At 42.2% G+C, this 23,638-nt stretch overlaps 1 protein-coding gene across 2 annotated transcripts; it reads left to right on the top strand.

The window, feature by feature from the left end:
* The first annotated feature begins 219 nt into the window (after positions 1-219).
* On the top strand, positions 220-9,722 carry LOC119268523. Of its 2 annotated transcripts, none has more exons than XM_037550182.1 (7): positions 220-405; positions 912-983; positions 4,538-4,614; positions 4,750-4,977; positions 5,811-9,057; positions 9,213-9,295; positions 9,384-9,722. In XM_037550182.1, the coding sequence occupies exons 4-6, from the start codon at positions 4,841-4,843 to the stop codon at positions 9,273-9,275; spliced, it is 3,447 nt and encodes a 1,148-aa protein (XP_037406079.1). In that variant the 5' UTR covers positions 220-405; positions 912-983; positions 4,538-4,614; positions 4,750-4,840; the 3' UTR covers positions 9,276-9,295; positions 9,384-9,722. The 2 variants fall into 2 exon arrangements, with proteins under 2 accessions (XP_037406079.1, XP_037406078.1); XM_037550181.1 differs by having other exon boundaries at positions 4,739-4,977.
* Positions 9,723-23,638: the final 13,916 nt, after the last annotated feature.

Genomic DNA, 23,638 nt, shown 5'->3' with positions numbered 1-23,638 from the left:
TACTTTAAAATATGACTATATACATTCGTATGTGATAGTCTATTTGAATGAAATTTAAAAAAAACAAATATTTAGGAACAAAAGGAGTAGAATAGATCGTCCGGCTAGTAATGCCCAGTTCTTGGTCATGGTACTGTTTTTTACTGGGCAAAATTGCGCGGAGACCCGGCGTAGCGACGTGACTAAGGGGGGCCCGAATGTCGACGCACGCGACCGCCTTCCTCCCGCACGTCTTCTCTCTCTCCGCCCCCCTTTGGTCTCACAGAGCTAATCCCCGGCGCTCGCTCGATTCCCTGCTCTCTTCGTTGGTCTCCGCCGCCACCCCCTGCTTCTCGTCCTCCCCGTCGGCGGCAGCGCTCTCCAAGGTTCCTCCCCAGAAAAGATTGCGCGCGCTGCATTGTGATGGTAAGGGCGATCGTCCCCGTCTTTCTTTAATCACTCTTGACGCAATGCTGATGTTAGGGTTTTGAGGGTTTACTTTCCGGCGCAACAATGGCGCCGCGGATCGCTCTAGTTCTTCGCGTTCTTCTCCCCACACCCCCTCCACCCCGCCCCCTTCCACGTGTCCAGATTTTCGGTTCTTTGCGCTCTTTCCCCCCTAAAAGATCGATTTATTTTTGCCGTTCTGATGTATTCTTTCCTGTAAAATCTCCTCCTTTGCATTCTATGTTCCGAGTTCTATTTCGAGTTTTTTCCCCAAGGAAATGCGGAAGAGAAATTCCGAGTAGTAAGTACGGACACAAATTCGATCCTAAGAGGACTTTGAACCACTCCCGACAATATAATAAAGAAGAGTTCGAATTCGAGTCAACGAGGACTTAAAACCATTGAAAATAGATGGTGGCGCTGTACGTAGGGTCGCGATAACAGGCCCTGCTACTCCTTCTGATTTCTAATCTTACTGTTTGCAGGTTAATTTGTCACGCGTCAGGACTTGACGCCAGGACAAATTTCCAGACACAGCCATCTTTTGCTGGGTGAAGGTAAAAATATTTCACCCCTGAGATCCGGTCGTCATGTCTGTTTGGCCTCAATTGGAATTTTAATTTTAACTTCAAAACAACAGTAGCTGATTGATGTTACATATTGGCAAACGCTTTCTTTGTGCTTGCAATGCAATGTGGTCACAAGGTGCAGCACCCTTTCTGTTGCTCAACTAACTCGTTTTGTGCATATCGACGCTTCCCTCGCTTGACTGTTCTACTTGTGAGACTGAGTGCACGGCGTTGAGTTTGTAGTGCTAATTTATATTGGAGTATAAGGCTAGGCGTTCAATGGCAGTGCTGCAGTGGTCCGTCATGATCCGGCCCCGTGAGGTGTGTTTACAGGCTGGAGTTGAGGTGCCGGTTGCGCCACTGCCAGACTCACCTTCCCAGCATTCGTGCTGCCAGATTTAATTGCCCCCGGTAGATGAGTGAGGTGGAAACTCAAAAGAGGAAAGAGAAATTGTCGCCAACACAACGCTGACACTGACACTGCTGGTCGTTCATTTGCTAGTATTTGGTGGTGGCAGAAGACATGGAATCTGTTTAGTTAGGGCAAGGAAGAGACAGGTATGAACATTGAATTCATATATATGTACTAGGGGGTGGTTGGGATAGGACACCTCTTTATTCCAGCTGGTGACTCCCGCTTGTTTTCGAAGCACCTCCTAGATAGATCACCCAATGGTCTACATTTTTTTTTTGAATTTTGAGCACAAGGAACATAATATGGTTCTATTGGATCAGCTTTGCAGAGTAACCAATATAATGCTTCACTCGCACAATGATACATAAACTTTGCTCCTCGGATTGTAATCCAATCTCCCAGTCAATGATAAATGGATGGCCAAATGAGATTTCGGATGGCATCCTTACCTGCGGATGGATAAAAATTGTGCTTTTATATTTAGATAGTGATGCTTTCGTTGTGGATAGTTTGTTGTAAAAACAGCCTATTTGTAGAGATCACACGATAGTCTTTCATAGTTTAATTGATTATTTCTTTATTAACTGAATGTCTTTTCTTCTTGATTATAAAGAAGGAAAAGGAAGGTTTATTCCCTCTGTTCAGTAAACTTCATGGTATATAATGTTGTGCAGCAACATAGTCTTTTAACTGTGAACATAATTTATGTTGTGCTTAATTATTCTTTCGGCCATAGTAAAAGAATACTAAATAATATTATTTTTCCAATTTGAAATTGAATTGAATTGACTAGTATGAGGCTATGAGCGTATAATATGTTAACTGCTGATTAGTTAGTTGCATAACCATTATTCGCTTCATTGTGTTACCCTTCTCTCTGACAACTGCAAACTATTTTCACAATTATGGTCTGCTCATATCTTTTCTGGATGAAAATTAACATGATTTTCACTAGAGCATTCTTGATAGGAATGCTCATGGATTAATTTATTACTGTGTTTGTAAAAATACTGGGGATCTAAATCTCCATTGCCTGTTAAATATTATTGTAGAGAGTACGTTTCAAGTGAATTCTCTGTCGTGTGGCGAACTTGATCATGGTTGTTTACATAAATATTAATTAACGCAGTATGATCAGTATGTTTATTAGAAGTAATTTCAGTGTGCTAAAAAAATTACCAGCGAACTATGAGAGTAACTTAGCCAACTTTAACTCCAAAGTCATCTATGTTGTTTATGCAATCAACAAGGCAGTGATAAGAACTACTGATTAGAACTGATTGCGAATATTGTCTCAATAGCATTCTGAGACGGATGACTGAATTTACTTAACCCTATCACACGATTGGTAGTCTAAAAAATGGTTGCAATAGCACAAAGTCTTGGAAAAAGGTGATTCGGTTAGTCCAGATAGTTTGTACAAAGTTCTTTGCACACAAAACAAAACAGTTATAAATGCATTTAGTTGTTGCGGTGTATATTAGTTTGCAATGCAGACAATTTATAGAACACACATGGGAATGTATCTTATGCAAACCATTGGCTAGGTCCTATTCACTTAGTTTATTTTGAGCATTGAGTTAGCTAAAAGAATCCCAAAACTTATGTTCTGATAGTGCTTACCATCACATGAAACACGTTTAAACTCAACCTATACGATGACAATGAAACCCAATAGTAATGAAGCTTACGTGAGCAGCACTAGAGTAGCTTTTGATCTCTTTACTTTCGGTTTATGATTTGTCATTTGTTTTGCAGCACACATGAATTTTTATTGAAAATCTATCATGTATTGCTAGCTGACTTTTGAGGACCATTTCTACTATTTTGGTTACATTGATTTAATTCCCTAATGGAAGAGGCAAGGACAGTAGCATATGTAGGTTCAGGCTATATATGCCTTTAATTATCTACCAACATAAGATACAGGTATTTAGACTTTCCAGGTATGATTAAAGAATTAAGCATGCTGCCAGTATTCAGACTTCACAGGTATGGTGCTTGTTGGAATTGGTGTCAAATATGTGTACTAGGTTATACAGTTGGACTTGGCATATGCGGAGAGTTAGATGTTTGAGTTGAAAGCATGCAACCTGGGGTCTAATATGTAACGCCACGGCGAGGTAGCCAAAACGCGAAGCTGGTAGGCTAGATACAAGATCATATATTCGTTGAATGATCAAAGAATTAAGCATGATGCCAGTATTTAGACATTACTGGTATGATGTTCATTGGAATTGGTGTTGAATATGTGTACAAGGTTACAGCTGGACTTGGTGTATGCGGAGAATTAGATGTTCGAGTTGAATGCATGTAACCCGAGCCAAATATGTAACGCCACGGCGAGGTAGCCAAAAGACGAAGCTGGTAGGCTAGATACAAGGGGCCTGTTTGGATGCTGCCTGTGGCTGCCTTGCCAAATCACGGCTTGCCAACTTTTTGGCGCAAGATTTACCGCCGTGGGCTCGCCAACGAACCAGCATAGAACTGAAGGCCGACCAAAACCTTGGCGTATATCCAAAAAATTGGCTTCAGACCAATATACACCAACCAGTCAGTCAACGACCAAAAATTTGGTAAGGCTGCTCCCGACTGTGATCCAAACAGGCCCAAGATCACAACGGGGGTGGTCCAGGCGCCTGGGGTAGGGATGACCAAACCGGGCGCGGAGTGGTGGTCGAGATGCTGTCCTTTGTCTTCGGTGTATCATGTTGATTTCATATGTGGGGAGGAGCACCCGTAGTCGTGCTGAACCTCGTTAACAAAATCGTCTCGCAATCTACTTTCGGCAATGATCTGGTCACAATAATTCCAACAATATTTTGCAATGCAAAATAAGCAATTAGGAACATAACTTACACATGCTTTATGCGATGCCTATGTAATTGTTCTTAGATCATAGATATCTTGTAGTCATATTACTGAAATTTCTTTTTTGACCAGGCACTTCCATTATTTAATTGCACCCCTAACTGTTTCCTGGTGCTGATAGTGTAGGATTCAGTTTTGGAAATAGGGCCCAGAAAGTATAATCCTTGAAAGGGACCTGCAATTTGATCTGCTATATGGTCTAGCAGGCGATGTGTTGCAGGAAACCATCTAATGATTGTGTTGTAATTGTTGCTAGGTAGAAAGCACAAAGTGTGAAAGGGCTAATGGAAGCATAAATCATGCAGAATCGGATATGGTGATAAGATCTTATTGGTAGGTGCCTCCTTTTTATACAGTTTAACTTTTGAAATTTTATCTCTTATGGTTAATTCAGACTTTCCTTCAACTGGCAGCACTTTTGAGCTGAATTCATTCACATTTTTTTGTTTTCCGGAAGCTTTACAACAGGAAGTAAGAATACAACAACTTCTCGGTCTCATCTATATGATATAGGGGTGAGCATTGCTAGTGTCATCTCATTTCATCAGCTGCGGAATTAATGGGTTCAAATAGGCTACCCTTTGGATTCATTTCGGGAGGATATAGCTGCAGTGAGCAATATGATTGGCAGCAGTTAACCCTTCGTCAAAGAGAACAAGCAACAAGGGAGCAACCCCATAGCAGTGCAAACTTGAGGTACCCTGTGTGTTAACTTTTTCATGTCATGGTCATCATGTTATTCAGCTTTACACGTATCTTTCTTGATGGAATTCCATGATTCAGAGATAAGGTAGAATATTTGGTAACTGCTACAGGAATTTTCAATGATGGATGCATTTTGTACCATTTAGACCTTTGTTGTTGGTTTTTTCATAAGAATCCTGTACAATTAAGTAGGTGATCCCCACTAACATATTTATCTCAACATTCAATCATGCATGGGAAAAGACCCACCTCAACATGCAACCATACATGCAAAATGGCTCAAATGCTTTAATTATATTATGCTACTATTCAATATATTTTTAGTTATACTATACATAATCATATGTATTTTCACTTTCAGTCTTATATTATTATTCAAAAAATTCATATTCATATAACAAAGTCTCATTGAATATATTGGAAGCAATCCCCGCAACAACGTGTGGGGTATCATCTAGTTTTGGAGTACTCTCCAAGCTTTAAAAATGGTTTTCCGATAAGGGCCCTTTGGATCTTATGATTGGGGCTGTCAAATTTCTTATGTAATTTTTTCCTATGACCTCGATTCCATAAGAAAACCAACGTGACATCAAACCTCATTTAATTTTTTAGAAGTTCAATTGGCTGTCGCTCTATCTGTTTCCACTTTCCACTCCCTTTTCATTCCTCAAAATGACATGCATTTATTTTTCTTACGAATCATTGGAAGGCATCTTTAAAAAATCCGTAGTATGCGACGTCTCATTCCTGTATTTTTCCTATTCCAATTATTTCGAATTTCTTGATCAGGAGGCCTTTAATGATTTATATTTCTTATATTGCAGGACTGAGAGGACTAGTCCATCCTTTGATCGTGTTTGTAATTATGCAAAAGGGGCCGATGGACATATTCATGATACGGTAACCCTTGGCAAGGTTTGTCAGTTTAATGGGGGAAGTAGCACTCAGAATGGACCTTATCAAGCGGACCAATATCTGCCATCTTACTTTCCAGTTGACCATTTTTCTGAGATAGATGAAGCACGGCATCGGGCTTACATGGACAGTTTCTACACTGACAATAATCCTGATCACACCTCAGCTAGTCGGTTGCTTCATAGGGATGAACAAAGGAAAGCTTACACCAAGAAGCCATTTAAGAAATTGCACACTATAAAAAATTCAAAAAAACTGCGCACTATCCATCCTAGGCAACCTGAGCTTCCACTCCGTGAGGATTTTCATGATAGGTTGGGCATTAGAAATTGCAGGAATGCTTATCATGGCAAGAGGTTAAAAACAAAACCGGCAAGATGGAGTTCTCAGAAAAACAATTCCAGTGTGCCTTGTGTTGGTAAACATGGGAGAAGCAGTCGGCAGACAAGATCTGGAGAACAACCGTTTGAACAGGAAGCTGAGAACAGTAGACACAAAAGGTATGGAGGTCCGCTGGCCGGAGAGAAAGCTAAGAAGCGTATGATTTATGAGGGGCACCGTAAAGGAATATGTTCACGTCGTGAGCAAGATGAGCATCTGCATCATGAGGTACATCGTAGTGGTTCTGATACGATGAGAAATGACAATTGGGAGAAAAATGCTGAAACAAACGATGAAGTAGATCATAATGGAGCAGAAGGGAACTGCCATCTAATGAAGAATATTCGGACCGCTGCGGCTACATGCTGTGGCTCAACAAAGTCTAATGAAAACTCACATGTGTTATGTCCCAAGTACAGCAGCAAAACCATTGCTTCATCAAATGAGCCAAAAGGGAGTAGCAACATGAAATTAGTATCTGACAAGCAGCCAAGTGTTGTTGGTTGTACCAAAAGACCTCGAAACACAAGAACTGGAGACGTTTCGACACGTAACCTGCAGAATCTCTCAGTCACTCATATGGAGAAGGGCATGCATACAAAGCAAGCTGATAATACTTCTCATTCTGAATTACTTCGCGAATGTCTAGATATTTGGAGAAGAAGAAGATTAAGGAAGGAAAGCAGTGCTGAAGCTAAAAAACTAGATCAAACAGGTACTGCGGGGCATGAATGGTCTGCTTCTTCTTGTAGCTCAGAAAGTGATGATGAAAATGTCAATGCATCTGAGAGTGCTTCTGGGAACTCAGAAAGTGCGGCTGAAAATGATACTGAATTGGAGAATTCCCAAAAATGTAGAGGTGCAACGTCGCTTGATGGAGTACAAAACCGTGGTGAGGGAAGAGCAATGATAAATACAGAGCAGCCCTTGAGATGCCTCAGTGGTACAAACTACAACAAAAGCTCAGCCAAGCAAGGGCTGAAGTGCAATCTGGAGGTTTTGCAAGAACCACATCCAGGTGAAATCATGCAGCAAAAGGAAGAGAATAAACTTCCATGCTGTCTACCATCAACTGTTCATCCAAATGGCATGATACAAACTAGTCAGAACAGTTGTTCTGATACTAGCAAGAAACAAACTAGACGGAACAACTGGGCAGATATTAGTAAGGTAGATCAAGCAGCTACTTATCCTGATAGTAGTGTGTATCGGAATGTTTCTCAGCACGAGACTGGCAATCATTTGGATGATGGGAGAAAATATAAACTGGGCATCGGCTGTGAAATTAAAAGGAAAGCAGCACAAGGCAATGGTCCCAAATGGTTTGAACAAATGCCCAGTTTGATAACAGGTCCAACACTGCTGGATCAAAAAAGTCTTGCAGTTTGCCCTCCTGATGATGGTAATGTGAAGGTGTGTGGGTCAGAGTGTTCCAATCAGTGCAGTAAAACTACTTTAGAATTGGAGAAAGGGAAGAAGTCTGTCAATTGCTCCAGTGGAACTGACTGCAGAGTCATAAAAATTTGTTCCAGTGATGGTGATTGCAGAGACATCCGACAAGATACCATGAATTGCAGAAGAAAGAGGCAAGTGTCTTTATCTCTGGCAGACTCTGAAAATGATAAAGGAACAAAGGAAGATTATCAGCCACCTGGAGTTCTTGAAGTGACATCAAATCGACAGATTTCCTGCCTATCTGATGTTGGCATAAAAATACCTGACGTTGCTAGACCAGCTGATTGCACCCCACGTTTTACAATACCAGACTTAAATTGTTTGCCTAGTATGATCGCAGATGAAGAAGAATTCGAGGCATCTCAAGAAGTGATTAATCAAGTAACTGGGCACGGTTCGGAACCACATGATGCTTGTCCGAGCCTTTCTGCCTTTAGTGGGCCTGCTGTGCAGGAAGAACAGTTTAAGCAACCAGAGAAGAATGAATTTGTCGGAGGAATTTGCGCAAAAACGGTTGCAAATGGTTCACGGATCTCTGATTCACATAGTGCAAAGGGCGTGGTTAATCAGGCAACTGGGCAGGATACTAGTCAGAGCTTTTCCGCCTTTAGTGGGCCTGCTGTGCAGGAAGAACAGTTTAAGCAACCAGAGAAGAATGAATTTGTCGGAGGAATTTGTGCAAGAACGGTTGCAAATGGTTCACGGATCTCTGATTCACATAGTGCAAAGGGAGCGGTTAATCAGGCAACTGGGCAGGATACTAGTCAGAGCTTTTCAGCCTTTAGTGGGACTGCTGTGCAGGAAAAACAGTTTAAGCAACCAGAGAAGAATGAATTTGTCAGAGGAAGTTGCACAAGAACGGTTGCAAATGGGTCACGGATCTCTGATTCACATAGTGCAAAGGAAGCGATTAATCAGGCAACTGGGGAGGATACAAGTCAGTGCTTTTCAGCCTTTAGTGGGACTGCTGTGCAGGGAAAACAGTTTAAACAATCTGAAAAGAATGAATTTAGTGGAGGAATTTACGAAAGTGAGATTGCAAATGGTTCGCGGATCTGTGATTCACATAGTGGCCCACCAAAACTAAGTACTGATGAAGAAAGTATCACAGCATTCAAATGTGCCCTCGGCGAATTCATAAAAAATATCTTAAGGCCTCTGTGGGAAGAAGGCCTCTTATCTCGTGAGGTCCACAAAATTATAGCGAGGAAAGCCGTGGATAAAGTGGCCTTGACATTGGGCCCAAAGGTGCCTCGTACAGAAGCAGCCATCTTTAGGTTTTTTGCAGAGGAATCTCAGAGTGTAGAACAACTCGTTCAGGTGGTAGCCTATGCTCTTCCTGTTTATAGCAAGAATGCTACTCCCTCCGATCCATATTACTTGTCGCTCAATCCATCTGAGCAACAAGTAATATGGATCGGAGGGATTAGTTTTGTTGTACTCCTCTAAACAATCTACAAAATCTTGTCTTGCAGGGTTACTTGGATATATACCTGGGAAAGCAAGTTCTTAAGAGAACTATGCCTGGTAGTATCTGACCAATCACGGGAAACCCCATGTAAAAATTATATTTGACCCCTTCTGTTGGTATAAATTCCTATGCTATGGTTTTCCTTTGCTAACCACAAACTCCTTGATTTCCACAGGCAGGTTATAACAAGTAGGCGTAAACTTTGCGCTAAAAGGAAGATATTTTTGAGTCAACGGATCTTCCTTCTGCCCACGATGAGCCACTTTTACTTGTGAAGCAATTGTCTAAGTTAAAACAGGTCTGATCTAATATAACACAAATGGTTTATACAGGGTGATGCAGCCAAATTTTGGTTTGTAGCGTGCATTTACATTATCTAGGTCTCTTCTCACAATGTGCAAATGTCACGAAGATGTCGATGTACCGGCATTTGGTTTTGTAACCTGTGCTTTCGCTTTGCTAAGAATTACCCATTGTTTATTTATTTATTATATAGGAAAACACAGAATCATTACTATTATGTTCAGCTAGGCTCGGGGTGCAGGCCGGTAATGACACCCGGGGTGTAGGCCGGTAATGAGACCCGGATAAAACAGCAAAACGCAACCCCTCCGCTAAAATTGGCAGACAAATGAGCTTGCTGTTATGAGTTAGCCGTTATGGCCACTGTCCTCTTTCTGTGGTGTCTGAATCCAAGATCCATATTCTTCACCTATCCCGCAGCCTGGTTCCTTCGAAATTACAGCCTCCGTCTCAAAATAAGTGACTCGAGTTTGTACTAACTTTGGGTCACTTATTTTGGAACGGAGGGAGTATATGTTTGTGGGGTTCAGAGGCTGAGTGGCAGGCGTCGGAGCTGGGCGATTAACGATAGGTGGAGGCGTCCCTTTTGGTTGGTATTCACAGCGATGACATGCATCTTGTGTACTATCCATAACAAGATGTCTATCAACAGGGTCTTCTTGCGATATGCTTTTGATCCTGTGTTTAAATTTTACTCCCTCCGTTCCATAATATAAGAGCGTAGTGTCAAAAATGCTCTTATATTATGGGACAGAGGGAGTAGCATTTTTTTACAGCAAGACGACATGGACCGGCTGCCAGTATGCTGGATGGTCTTTAGGATGTTTTCCGGTAGTTTGCTTCACCTGCTAGCAGTTGACTACTCACCTTTTAGTGGTCATATTTGACTTTTTTTTTCTTTTCTTTTTGACATGTTGTGTTGTTGCCCTGGCAGACCTTACCTTTTATCTTTTACTGCACTTAGGTAACTTCTACTACAAATTTGGCTGGTGTTTTATTTATAATGCGGCATGAAAGTCTATTTCGAAAATGTTAGCAATCTTTAAGTTCTGCAATTACTCTAGAGTCTAGAGACCTTCTTGGTGATAACACTGCGAGTCTGGGTCCTATTTAACCTCTAACTTAACAAAGAAATAGTAGAAGTTTCTTTCATTTTCAACAATTATTAGCATGTCCGCAAAGTGCGCAATGCTACGATGCAAATTGCCTGAAGCACTCCCAAGCAATTTTTGTTGTTTTCTGTAATATAATTTCTCACTTTTAACACTAATTACAATTTTCTTTTCTAGAATTGGGAATAAGAAACTTTCTGAATAAATAAATAAATAACTGAAGAAGACTACTATTCGCGGTCCTGACATTTACTATTTCAAGTTTTTTGTTTTTTTAAGATCAATTTACCATTTGAAGATTTTTCTGAGGCAATTTACTATTTCAAGTGTGTTGCACGAAATTGGAGACGCACGTAAAGGCCAGGCAAGGGACTGAACTGGGCCAACCCATCTAGCTAGGTTCTGATTCCTGGTTTTCCTGGTCCTTTTTTGTTTCCTTTTTAGTGTTGTTTTCCTTAAGGTTTCCCCCTTTTAAGGTTATTATTTCTTTTATAAAAAATATTCGCAAAAATCTAGAACTATTCATGTTTTTAATAATGTTAAAAAAAATTAAAAGATGTTCACATTTTTTACAAAAAATGTTAGGAATTGGGAAAAACGTATTTGCACAATTACAAAAAAAATCACAAACTTTTTAAATATGTTCTCAAGTTTTCAAAATATGTTCATGTACTCTTAAAAGTATTATTTTAAAAAAATTAGAACATTTGAAAAGTATTCACACAAGTCTTGAAAACATCCATGTTTCAAATTTTACAATTTTTTTTATAAAATCTACTATGAATGTTTCTTTTGAAGTAAATCATTGGCTCGGTTAGCATCAATGCTTGCAATGTTAAATGGCCGGCCCACCCTAGCTATGCTTGTGCTTTTGGTGGACATTTTGACTCACAACTAGATCATGATGGCGCGCGTTGCTGTGCCCGTCCATTTTGCCAATAGAAGAGTTGGAATTTATGGAAATATATGGCTAAATATTTTGTAATTGATTGATGCATCACCAATCTGTGTAGTATATTATTAGCGAACTGACTAAAAACAATGTAACACTGGCCTTCATAGTATGTGACTTTGTAAGGAGGGAGAAAAAGCTATAATCCTGCAATTGCCTAATATGATTAATCTGAAGCATAGATAAGTGAAATGACCGAGTATCAGTTACCTAACACAAGCTGGAGCACAAATGAGTGAAATGATCAAGTACTTGGTGCGCATGACAGAGGACTTCGAGGAGGAGCAATTTTTCTAAATATCTGGACAAACACATTCTGTTGTAAATTTGTATACAATAAAAAGAGCTAATCCACATACAACGTCACAACACTGGTTGATGTAGTAATGTAATAGGATGTCATAATTTAGCGACCAAGGTGATGTTTTCCAACAATTTCTGCCCAATAGCATGGAGAGCCGATGTGCCCTGAATGAGGTTACAATTGTACGGTATGGTTTTCACGATGGAACAACCGGCACAATCTTGCAGTAGGTATGCTATTAATACCACATTTAGGTTATGTATTTCTCTTTTCTTTTAATCTTTAGAAATATCAGTTCATATGGAGATTCATCTCTCAGCCGTAGCACTTCAATACATTGTTATTTATACACTTTAAAGATCATCATCGTAATAGAAAAATATTGAGGTAAATATATCCGTGATGCTTAAACTTGCCATCTATGTTCACTTTAGTCCCTGAGCTTGAAAAATACACCGAAGTGGTTTTGAAACATGGCACGACGGTGCAAATACAGTGCTAATCTCATTAGTAGACGTAAAATACGCTGAAGTGGCACCGTATTTCACTTAGCATGCACAGGTCGCGTGCCAGCATGACATGGGACCCGCTGAATAAGATGGACTGCATATCATATATCTCTATGACCAGTGGGTCCCACTTGTCAGCACAATAAAATGGGAAAATTGTGCTGTAAAAATGGTGGGCGCCGCTACTCGAACAGGCGACCTCGCCCTAGCAAACGAGCACTACTAGCTAGTAGGCCATTTGTTTTCTCGTGCTTGTTAACAATAAGAAATTCTTTTTTTTTGAGAAAAAGGTTCTTATTGTTCACATGTGTATAACTTTCATTGTGTCATATATTCATAGTTTTACATAATTTAAATGTAGTCAGGAGTGTTATTTTTATTTTAAAATGGCTTATTTATGAATATTTTTATATTATTAAAAACATCTTAAACAATAAACTGCTACTTATGAATCATAAAAATGTGCATGTAATGATTCAAATGTTTTTGTAATCCAAATAATATTTACGAATTTTAATTTCGAAAATATTCATGTATTTATAAATTTACAAACATTTTTATAATCAGAAATATTATTTTATCTATAGAATGTTTCAAAACAAATATGTGAATATTTTAAAAAATTACTCGAAGATATTGCTAAATAATTTGTTTTAGTTGTATGTATATTATTTATAACACATGAAGAAATGAATTCTAAAAAAAAGGAAGCTAACATGTGCAACATGGGCTGCACTAACTTCAGGCCATTTAAACTACACGGGCTTGTTTACTAACAATACATTAACCATTTGCTTCAGAAATGTACACGTAAATAAGTTGTCGTGGGATTGGCGACCCTGCGACAGTCCATGAGCTCCGCGATATAGTGGGGGCTAGTGCGCCGTCGGTTCTTTGCATTGTGGAGACTCAAATTGCAAAAAATCGAGTGGAAGGTTTGGCGGCTTCTTTAGGTTTTCAAAATAGTTTTACAGTTCCTAGCAGTGGGCGTAGTGGCGGGCTTTGTATTTTTTGGAAGGCAGAAGTGAACTTGGCAATAAAAAATTTCTCGTAGTATCATATAGACTTGTGGGTCTCTGAACCAGGGTCTGAGCAATGGCGCCTCACATGTTTCTATGGTGAGGCCTACAGGAGTTTGAGGTATAAAACATGGGACACCATGAAAAGGTTGAGGGGGGAGAGCACGCTACCCTGGCTTTGCATAGGTGATTTCAACGAGATTCTCCGTCAGGAGGAGCAAATGGGCCCTCATCCTCGTGATAGCGCACAAATGGAGGGTTTCAGAGAAGCGGTGGATATATGTGAATTAGCTGACTTGGTATACTGTGGTCTAGACTGGACTTTTGAGAAACGAGTCACGTGAGGTGATTTTTGTAGAGTCCGGTTGGACCGGGCTTTAGCCTCCTCAAGTTGGTCGCACATCTTCCCGTTTGCGAGAGTGGAGCATCTCACAACAGTCAAGAGTGATCACAGTCCAATTCTGCTTTTAAATGAGATGGAAGCTGGAAATCAATGCATTGCAGTGAAGAAACCGTTTCTCTATGAATGTGTCTGGGAAAGAGATAGCCGTTTTAACGGTATTGTTGAAGATGCATGGAGAAGTGATGGCCCAGCCTCTTCGGTGACTGAATTGTCTAACAAACTTCAGGCAATGGCCACCTCTTTATCCAGGTGGGGACGGATCACCTTGGGGTCGGTCCGTCAGGAGCTACGGCTGCTACGCCGGCAACTCGCAACGTTGCGTGCAGACCCGTTGCGAACGGGGCCCAGCGACGAGGAACGCAGGGTCGAGGATCGAATGGTGGAATTGGCGTACAGAGAGGAAATCATGGCCAGACAGCGGTCGCGCATTTCATGGTTGTCCGAGGGTGATAGTAACACCAAATTTTTCCAGAGGAAGGCTAGTGCTCGGCGGGCCAAAAACTGTATAACCCAGCTGGACCGTAGTGACGGAACTATGTGCACTGATCCGGTCGAACTCGCGGACATGGCCACGATCTTTTACTAAAATTTGTACATGTCAGAAGGAACAATAGGTATGGAGGAGGTGTTATCGCACATATCGGTGAGGGTGGATGGCAATATGAATGCCCGCCTGAATGCAACATATAGTAAGGATGAGGTTAAGGAAGCTCTGTTTCAAATGTTCCCAACTAAAGCACCAGGGCCGAACGGTTTCCCGGCACACTTTTTTCAGAAACATTGGGACTTATGTGGTGATGAAGTAACAAGGATGATCATCAGAGTGCTTGATGGTGTGGACTCACCGGAGGAGATCAACAATACGTTCATCGTTTTAATCCCCAAGATAGCAAGTCCAAAAGTTTTAGGACAATTTCGGCTGATAAGTCTTTGCAATGTGATCTATAAGATCGCTTCGAAGGTCTTAGCAAACAGGCTGAAAGTAATCCTCCCCGAGATCATTTCCGAAGAGCAGTCGGCTTTTGTTCCTGGTCGCCTCATTACAGATAACTTCATCACAGCCTATGAATGTTTACATTATATGAAAACTAGGAGGGTGAAGGGAAACAGATACTGTGCTTTAAAGTTGGATATGATGAAAGCGTATGATCGCTTGGAGTGGTCTTACTTGCGAGCTGTGATGATAAAGATGGGCTTTAGTCCCTGTTTTACTGATACGGTCATGAGATGTGTGACATCGGTCTCCTTTTAAGTTCTCTTTAATGGAAGGAGTCTGGATGGGTTTAAGCCCTCTCGAGGCTTGCGTCAGGGTGATCCTAGCTCGCCATATTTGTTCCTGCTAGCAGAAGAAGGGCTTTCATGTTTGTTGAAAGCCGACGCAGGAGTACGTGGAATCACAGTCACGCCGAATGCACCTGAAGTTAATCATCTGCTATTTGCAGACGACAGTTTGCTTTTCCTTGAAGCAACTGATGCGAGCGCAACTCGGATTGAGGAGTTACTAAGGATCTATTGCAATGCCTCGGGTCAGAGGGTAAACATGGATAAGTCATCCATTTTCTTTAGTAAAGGAGTACCAAATGATGCTCGTAATTCCATCAAGAACATACTTTCTGTTCACAATGAATCATTGACAGAGAAATTGTTGGAAATATGCCCTAGAGGCAATAATAAATTAGTTATTATTATTATTATATTTCATTGTTCATGATAATCGTTTATTATCCATGCTAGAATTGTATTGATAGGAAACTCAGATACATGTGTGGATACATAACAACACCATGTCCCTAGTAAGCCTCTAGTTGACTAGCTCGTTGATCAATAAGATGGTTACGGTTTCTTGACCATGGACACTGGATGTCGTTGATAACGGGATCACATCATTAGGAGAATGATGTGATGGACAAGACCCAATCCTAAGGCTAGCACAAGATCGTGTAGTTCGTATGCTAAAGCTTTTCTAATGTCAAGTATCATTTCCTTAGACCATGAGATTGTGCAACTCCCGGATACCGTAGGAGTGCTTTGGGTGTGCCAAACGTCACAATGTAACTAGGTGGCTATAAAGGTACACTACAGGTATCTCCGAAAGTGTCTGTTGGGTTGGCACGAATCGAGATAGGGATTTGTCACTCCGTGTAAACGGAGAGGTATCTCTGGGCCCACTCAGTAGGACATCATCATAATGTGCACAATGTGACCAAGGAGTTGATCACGAGATGATGTGTTACGGAACGAGTAAAGAGACTTGCCGGTAACGAGATTGAACAAGGTATCGGGATACCGACGATTGAATCTCAGGAAAGTACAATACCGCTAGACAAAGGGAATTGAATACGGGATTGATTGAATCCTCGACATCGTGGTTCGTCCAATGAGATTATCGTGGAACATGTGGGAGCCAACATGGGTATCCAGATCCCGCTGTTGGTTATTGGCCGGAGAGTTGTCTCGGTCATGTCTGCATGGTTCCCGAACCCGTAGGGTCTACACACTTAAGGTTCGATGACGCTAGGGTTATTAGGAAGACTTGTATATGATTACCGAATGTTGTTCGGAGTCCCGGATGAGATCCCGGACATCACGAGGAGTTCCGAAATGGTCCGGAGGTAAAGATTTATATATGGAAAGTTGTTGTTCGGGTTCCGGGAAAAGTTTGGTTTTTTCCGGTATTGTACCGGGAAGCTTCCGGAAGGTTCCGGAGGTCCGGAAAATGTTCCACCACGTCCAATACAGCAGCATGAGCTGTAGGGGGGCGCCCTAACCTTAATGGACCAAGGGCACCAGACCCCCCAAGGCCCATGCGCATGGGAGAGGGGAAACCCTAAGGGGGAGGGCCTCCACTTGACTTGGGAGGCACTCCTCCCCCCCTTGGCCGCCGCCCCCAACCCTAGATGGGATCTAGGGGGGCCGGCCCCCGTATCCCCCACCTAAAAATAGTGGAGGGGGTGGGAGGGCGGCCACAACCTTGAACCTGGCGCAACCCCTCCCCTCCAATACCTCTCCTCCTCCGCGTGAGCTTGGCAAAGCCCTGCCGGAGAACTGCCACTCCATCACCACCACGCCGTCGTGCTGCTGTTGGACTCTCTTCCTCAACCTCTCCCTCCTCCTTTTTGGATCAAGGCGTGAGAGACGTCTCCGTTCCGTACGTGTGTTGAATGCGGAGGTGCCGTCCGTTCGGCGCTAGGATCATCGGTGGTTTGGATCACGACGAGTACGACTCCATCAACCCCGTTCACTTGAACGCTTCCGCTTAGCGATCTACAAGGGTATGTAGATGCACTCTCCTTACCCTCATTGCTAGATTACTCCATAGATTGATCTTGGTGATGCGTAGAAAATTTTAAATTTCTGCTACGATACCCTAAAGTGGCATCATGAGCTAGGTCTATGCGTAGTTTCTATGCACGAGTAGAACACAGAGCAGTTGTGGGCGTCAATATTGTCAATTTACTTGCCGTTACTAGTCTTATCTTGATTCGGCGTCATCGTGGGATGAAGCGGTCCGGACCGACCTTACACGTACTCTTACGTGAGACTGGTTCCACTGACTGACATGCACTAGTTGCATAAGGTGGCTAGCGGGTGTCTGTCTCTCCCACTTTAGTCGGATCGGATTCGATGAAAAGGGTCCTTCGAAGGGTAAATAGAAATTGGCATATCACGTTGTGGTTTTGGCGTAGGTAAGAAACGTTCTTGCTAGAAACCTATAGCAGCCACGTAAAAAACTTGCAACAACAATTAGAAGACGTCTAACTTGTTTTTGCAGCATATGCCTTGTGATGTGATATGGCCAAAAGGATGTGATGAATGATATATGTGATGTATGAGATTGATCATGTTCTTGTAATAGGAATCATGACTTGCATGTCGATGAGTATGATAACCGGCAGGAGCCTAGGAGTTGTCTTAATTTATTTATGACCTGCGCGTCAACATAAACGCCATGTAATTACTTTACTTTATTGCTAAAGCGTTAGCCATAGTAGTAAAAGTAATAGATGACGAGACAACTTCAAGAAGACACGATGATGGAGATCATGCTGATGGAGATCATGGTGTCATGCCGGTGACAACGATGATCATGGAGCCCCGAAGATGGAGATCAAAAGGAGCAAAATGATATTGGCCATATCATGTCACTATTTGATTGCATGTGATGTTTATCATGTTTTACATCTTATTTGCTTAGAACGACGGTAGCTTAAATAAGATGATCCCTCACTAAAATTTCAAGAAAAGTGTTCCCCCTAACTGTGCACCATTGCGAAGGTTCGTTGTTTCGAAGCACCACGTGATGATCGGGTGTGATAGATTCTAACGTTCGAATACAACGGGTGTTGACGAGTCTAGCATGTACAGACATGGCCTCGGGACACATGCGAAACACTTAGGTTGACTTGACGAGCCTAGCATGTACAGACATGGCCTCGGAACACGGAAGACCGAAAGGTCGAACATGAGTCGTATAGAAGATACGATCAACATGAGATGTTCACCGTTGATGACTAGTCCGTCTCACGTGATGATCGGACACGGCCTAGTCGATTCGGATCATGTTTCACTTAGATGACTAGAGGGATGTCTATCTGAGTGAGAGTTCATTAAATAATTTGATTAGATGAACTCAATTATCATGAACATAGTCTAAATTGTCTTTGCAAATATGTTGTAGATAAATAGCTCACGTTGTAGCTCCCTGTTTCAATACGTTCCTAGAGAAAGATTAAGTTGAAAGATATTGTAAGCAATGATGCGGACTAGGTCCGTAGTCTGAGGAGTGTCCTCACTACTACACAGAAGGCTTACGTCTTTGATGCACCGCTCGATGTGCAAACCCCTACAACATCGTCTGTGGATGTTGTGAACACCTGACAGACACATCCTGATGACTACTTGATAGTTTAGTGCACCATACTTTACGGCTTAGAATCGGGATTCCAATGACGTTTTGAACGCCATAGAACATATGAGATGTTCCAAGAGCTGAAATTGGGATTTTAGGCTCATGCCCGTGTTGAGAGGTGTGAGACCTCTGACAAGTTCTTTTGCCAACAAGATGGAGGAGAATAGCTCAGCTAGTGAGCATGTGCTCAGAATGTCTAGGTGCTACAATCACTTAAATCAAGTGGGAGTTAAACTTCCAGATAAGATAGTGATTGATAGAGTTCTCTAGCCACTATCACTAAGCTACTAGATCTTCATGATGAACTATGACATGCAAGGGATGGAGTTGATCCCAGAGCTGTTCGCGGTGCTTAAGACCGCAAAAGGTAGAAATCAAGAAGGAGCATCAAGTGTTGATGGTTTAACAAGACCATTGTTTTTCAAGAAGGGCAAGGGCTAGAAGGGAAACTTCATGGATGGCAAACCAGTTGCCGCTCCAGTGAAGGAACCCAAGGTTGAACCCAAACCCGAGACTAAATGCTTCTATTGTAAGGAGAACGGTCACTGGTAGCGGAATTACCCCAAATGCATGGTAGATAAGAAGGCTGACAACTTCAACAAAGTATATACGCGTTATTAATGTGTACCTCACTAGTACTCCTGGTAGCACCTAGGTATTGGATACCGGTTCAGTTGCTATTATTGGTGACTTGAAGCAAAAACTACGGACTAAACGGAGACTGGCTAAGGGCGAGGTGACGATGTGTGTTGGAAGTGTTTCCAAAGTTGATGAGATCACCATCGCACGCTCCATCTGCCTTCGGGATTAGTATTGAACCTAGATAAATGTTATCAGGTGTCTACGTTGAGCATGAATATGATTAGATCATGTTCATTGCAATATGGTTATTCATTTAAGTTAGAGAATAATGGTTATTCTGTTTACATGAATAATACCTTTCATGGTCATGCACCCTATGTGAATGGTTCATTGAATCTCGATCGTGGTAATACACATGTTCACGCCAAAAGATGTAGAGTTAATAATGATAGTACCACTTTCTCGTGGCACTGCCGCTTAGGTCATATTGGCGTAAAATGTATGAAGAAACTCCATGTCGATGGATGTTTGGAGTCACTTGATTTTGAATCGCTTGACACATGCGAGCCATGCCTCATGGGCAGGATGACTAAGACCCCGTTTTCAGGTACAATGAAACGGGCAAGTGACTTGTTGAAAATCATACATGCTGATGCGTGTGATCCAATGAGAATTGAAGCGTGCGGTGGATATCGCTATTTTCTCATCTTCACTGACGATTTGAGTAGATATAGGTATAGTTACTTAATGAAGCACAAGTCTGAAACGTTTGAAAAGTTCAAGCGATTTCAGAGTGAAGTTAAGAATCATCATAACAATAAGATCATGTTCCTACGATCTAATCAAAAGGGGATTTTCTGAGTTATGAGTTTGGCAATCACTTAAGACATTATGGAATTGTTTCACAGTTGAAGCCACCTGGAACACCACAAGGTAATGGTGTGTCCGGACGTCATAATCGAACCCTATGAGATATGGTGCGATCTATGATGTCTCTTACCAATCTACCGTTTTCATTTTGAGGTTATGCGTTAGAGATAGCTGCATTCACTTTAGATAGGACACCATCTAAGTCCGTTGAGACGACGTCATATGAACATTGGTTTGGCAAGAAACCAAAGTTGTCGTTTCTTAATGTTTGGGGATGCGATGCTTAGGGCTTCAGCCAAAGAAGCTCGAACCCAAAGCAGACAAACACATCTTCATAGGATACCCAAGGGTGACAGTTGGGTATACCTTCTATCTCAGATCCGAGGGAAAATTGTTTGCCGCTAAGAACGGGTCCTTTCTCGAGAAGGAGTTTCTCTCAAAAGAATTGAGTGGGAGGAAGATAGAACTTGATGAGGTTGTCGAACCTTTACTTCAACCAGAGAGTGATGCAACACAGAAAGATGTTTTCTGTGGCGCCTACGTCTGTTGAATAGGAAGTTAATGATAGTGATCATGAAGCTTCGGATCAAGTTGCTATCGAACCTCGTAGGTCGACAAGGATATGTACTACTCCTGAGTGGTACGGTAATCCTGTCTTAGATATCATGTTGTTAGACAACAATGAACCTACGAGCTATGGAGAAGCAATGGTGGGCCCGTATTCTGACAGCTGGTTAGAAGCCATGAAATCCGAGATAGGATCCATATATCAGAACAAAGTATGGACTTTGGTGGACTTGCCCGATGATCGGCAAGCCATTGAGATAAATGGATCTTTAAGAAGAAGACGGACGTGGGCGGTAATGTTACCGTCTATGAAGCTCGACTTGTGGGAAAGAGTCTTTTCACAAGTTCAAGGAGTTGACTACGATGAGAATTTCTCACCCGTAGCGATGCTTAAGTCCGTCAGAATCATGTTAGCATTAGCTGTATTTTTCGATTATGAAATCTGACAGATGGATGTCAAAACAAGTTTTCTTACCAGTTTTTGTAAGAAAAAGTTGTATGTGATACAATCAAAGGTTTTGTCGATCCTAAGGATGCTAAAAAGTATGCTGGCTCCAACGATCCTTCTATGGACTAGAGCAAGCATCTCGGAGTCAGAATATGTGCTTTAATGGAGTGATCAAAGCTTTTAGGTTTATACAATGTTTTTTAGAAACTTGTATTTACAAGAAAGTGAGTGGGAGCACTACAACATTTCTGATAAGTATATGTGGATGACATATTGTTGATCCGAAATAATGTAGAATTTTTGAAAAGCATAAACAGTCGTTTGAAGGGTGTTTTTCAAAGGAAGACCTGGATAAAGCTGCTTACAAATTGGGCATCAAGATCTATAAAGATAGATCAAAAACGCCTGATGATACTTTCAAAGAACGCACAGCTTGACATGTTTTTGAGGGAGTTCAAAATAGATTAGTCAAAGAAGGGGTTCTTACCTGAGTTTTAAGGTGTGAAGTTGAGTAAGACTCGAAGATTGACCACGACAGAAGAAAGCGGAAGGACGAAGGTCGTCCCCTATGCTTTTGTCGTAGGCTCTATACGGTATGCCATGCTGAGTACCGCACCAGATGTGTGCCTTGACACATGTCTGGCAAGAGGGTACAAAGGTGTAACACCCTCGATGCGACTATATCTCCCACGTGTCGAGGCACGACTTAGAGGCATAATCGCATTGAAGGCATATGTCGCAAGTTAGGCAATCTTCACAACATCCCATGTAATATATAATAAAAGGGGAGATAACATAGTCGGCTTACACTCGCCATGTCAATCAAGTACATAAATAACATTACATCATCCAAACACTCATGGCCCGACTACGGCGCCAAAATAAAAGATAACCCAACATGCGACACGGTCCCGATCACCCCCAATTGGGCACCACTACTGATCATCAGGAAAGGAAACATAGTATCATTGAGAGTCCTCGTTGAACTCCCACTTGAGCTCAAGCGCGTCACCTGGAGCGGAATCATCAGGCCCTGCATCTGGTGTAACAGTAATCTGTGAGCCACAGGGACTCAGCAATATCGCACCCTCGCGATCAAGACTATTTAAGCTCAAAGTAAGGCAAGGTAAATATGTGGAGCTGCAGCAAGCGACTAGCAAATATGGTGGCTATCCTGTTCGCAAAAGAGAGCGAGAAGAGGAGGCAAAGCGCGAGCGAGAAACTAGAGGGCAACTTGCGCAAGCATTACTCCAACACCGTGTCCACTTCCCGGACTCCGCCGAGAAGAGGCCATCACGGTAACACACTCAGTTGATTCATTTTAATTAAGTTAAGGTTTAAGTTATCTACAACCGGACATTAACAAATTCCCATCTGCCCATAACCGCGGGCACGGCTTTCGAAAGTCCAAATCCCTGCAGGGGAGTCCCAACTTAGCCCATGACAAGCTCTCACGGTCAACAAAGGAATAGACCTCCTCCCGAGACGTTCCGATCAGACTCGGTATCCCGGTTCTTCAAGACAACTCCGACAATGGTAAAACAAGTCCAGCAACACCACCCGCTGTGCCGACAAATCCCGATAGGAGCTGCACATATCTCGTTCTCAAGGCACACCGGATAAGCTAAGCGTACGGGAGCCAACGTAACCCAAGTTGCCAAGGGACGGCCCCGCACGGTGCTCTAGGTTGGACCAACACTCAGAGGAGCACTGGCCCGGGGGGGTTTAAAATAAGATGACCCTTGAGTCCGCGAAACCCAAGGGAAGAGGCTAGGTGGCAAATGGTAAAACCAAGGTTGGGCATTGCTGGAGGAGTTTTATTCAAGGCGGACTGTCAAGGGGTTCCCATTATAACCCAACCGCGTAAGGAACGCAAAATCCGGGAACATCACACCGATATGACGGAAACTAGGGCGGCAAGAGTGGAACAAAACACTAGGCGAGAGGCCGAGCCTTCCACCCTTTACCAAGTATATAGATGCATTAAGATAACAAGATAATATAATGATATCCCAACAAGTAAATAATGTTCCAACAAGGAACGACCTCCAATCTTCACCTGCAACTAGCAATGTTATAAGAGGGGCTGAGCAAAGCGGTAACATAGCCAAACAATGGTTTGCTAGGACATGGTGGGTTAGAGGTTTGACATGGCAATTTGGGAGGCTTGAAAGCAAGTGGTAGGCATCATAGCATTGGCATAGCAAAAGAGCGAGCATCTAGCATAGCAAAGATAGTAGTGATTTCGAGGGTATGATCATCTTGCCTGCAAAGTTGTCAGAGTTGACTGGATCCTTGAAAGCAAACTCAACGGGCTCCTCGTTAGCGAACTCGTCTCCCAGCTCTACCCAAACAAGACAAACAAGCAAACGGAACACAATCAACCACGTGCAAAGCTCAAACAATATGATGCAAAGATGATATGCTATGCGGGATGCAATGCGGGATGCAT

The sequence above is a fragment of the Triticum dicoccoides genome, chromosome 3A (assembly GCF_002162155.2).
Source record: "Triticum dicoccoides isolate Atlit2015 ecotype Zavitan chromosome 3A, WEW_v2.0, whole genome shotgun sequence".
Classification (NCBI taxonomy): Eukaryota; Viridiplantae; Streptophyta; class Magnoliopsida; order Poales; family Poaceae; genus Triticum; species Triticum dicoccoides.
Note: the sequence above shows the minus strand (reverse complement) of the source record. Positions and strands in the feature narration are given on the sequence as shown.

Bases quoted from the DNA above. Each gene is read 5' to 3' on its own strand.
- LOC119268523 (XM_037550182.1), top strand. From the start codon at position 4,841: ATGGGTTCAAATAGGCTACCCTTTGGATTCATTTCGGGAGGATATAGC. The intron at 4,978-5,810 runs GTACCCTGTGTG...CTTATATTGCAG, and splicing joins CATAGCAGTGCAAACTTGAG to GACTGAGAGGACTAGTCCAT. The intron at 9,058-9,212 runs GTGGTAGCCTAT...CTTGTCTTGCAG, and splicing joins GTGTAGAACAACTCGTTCAG to GGTTACTTGGATATATACCT.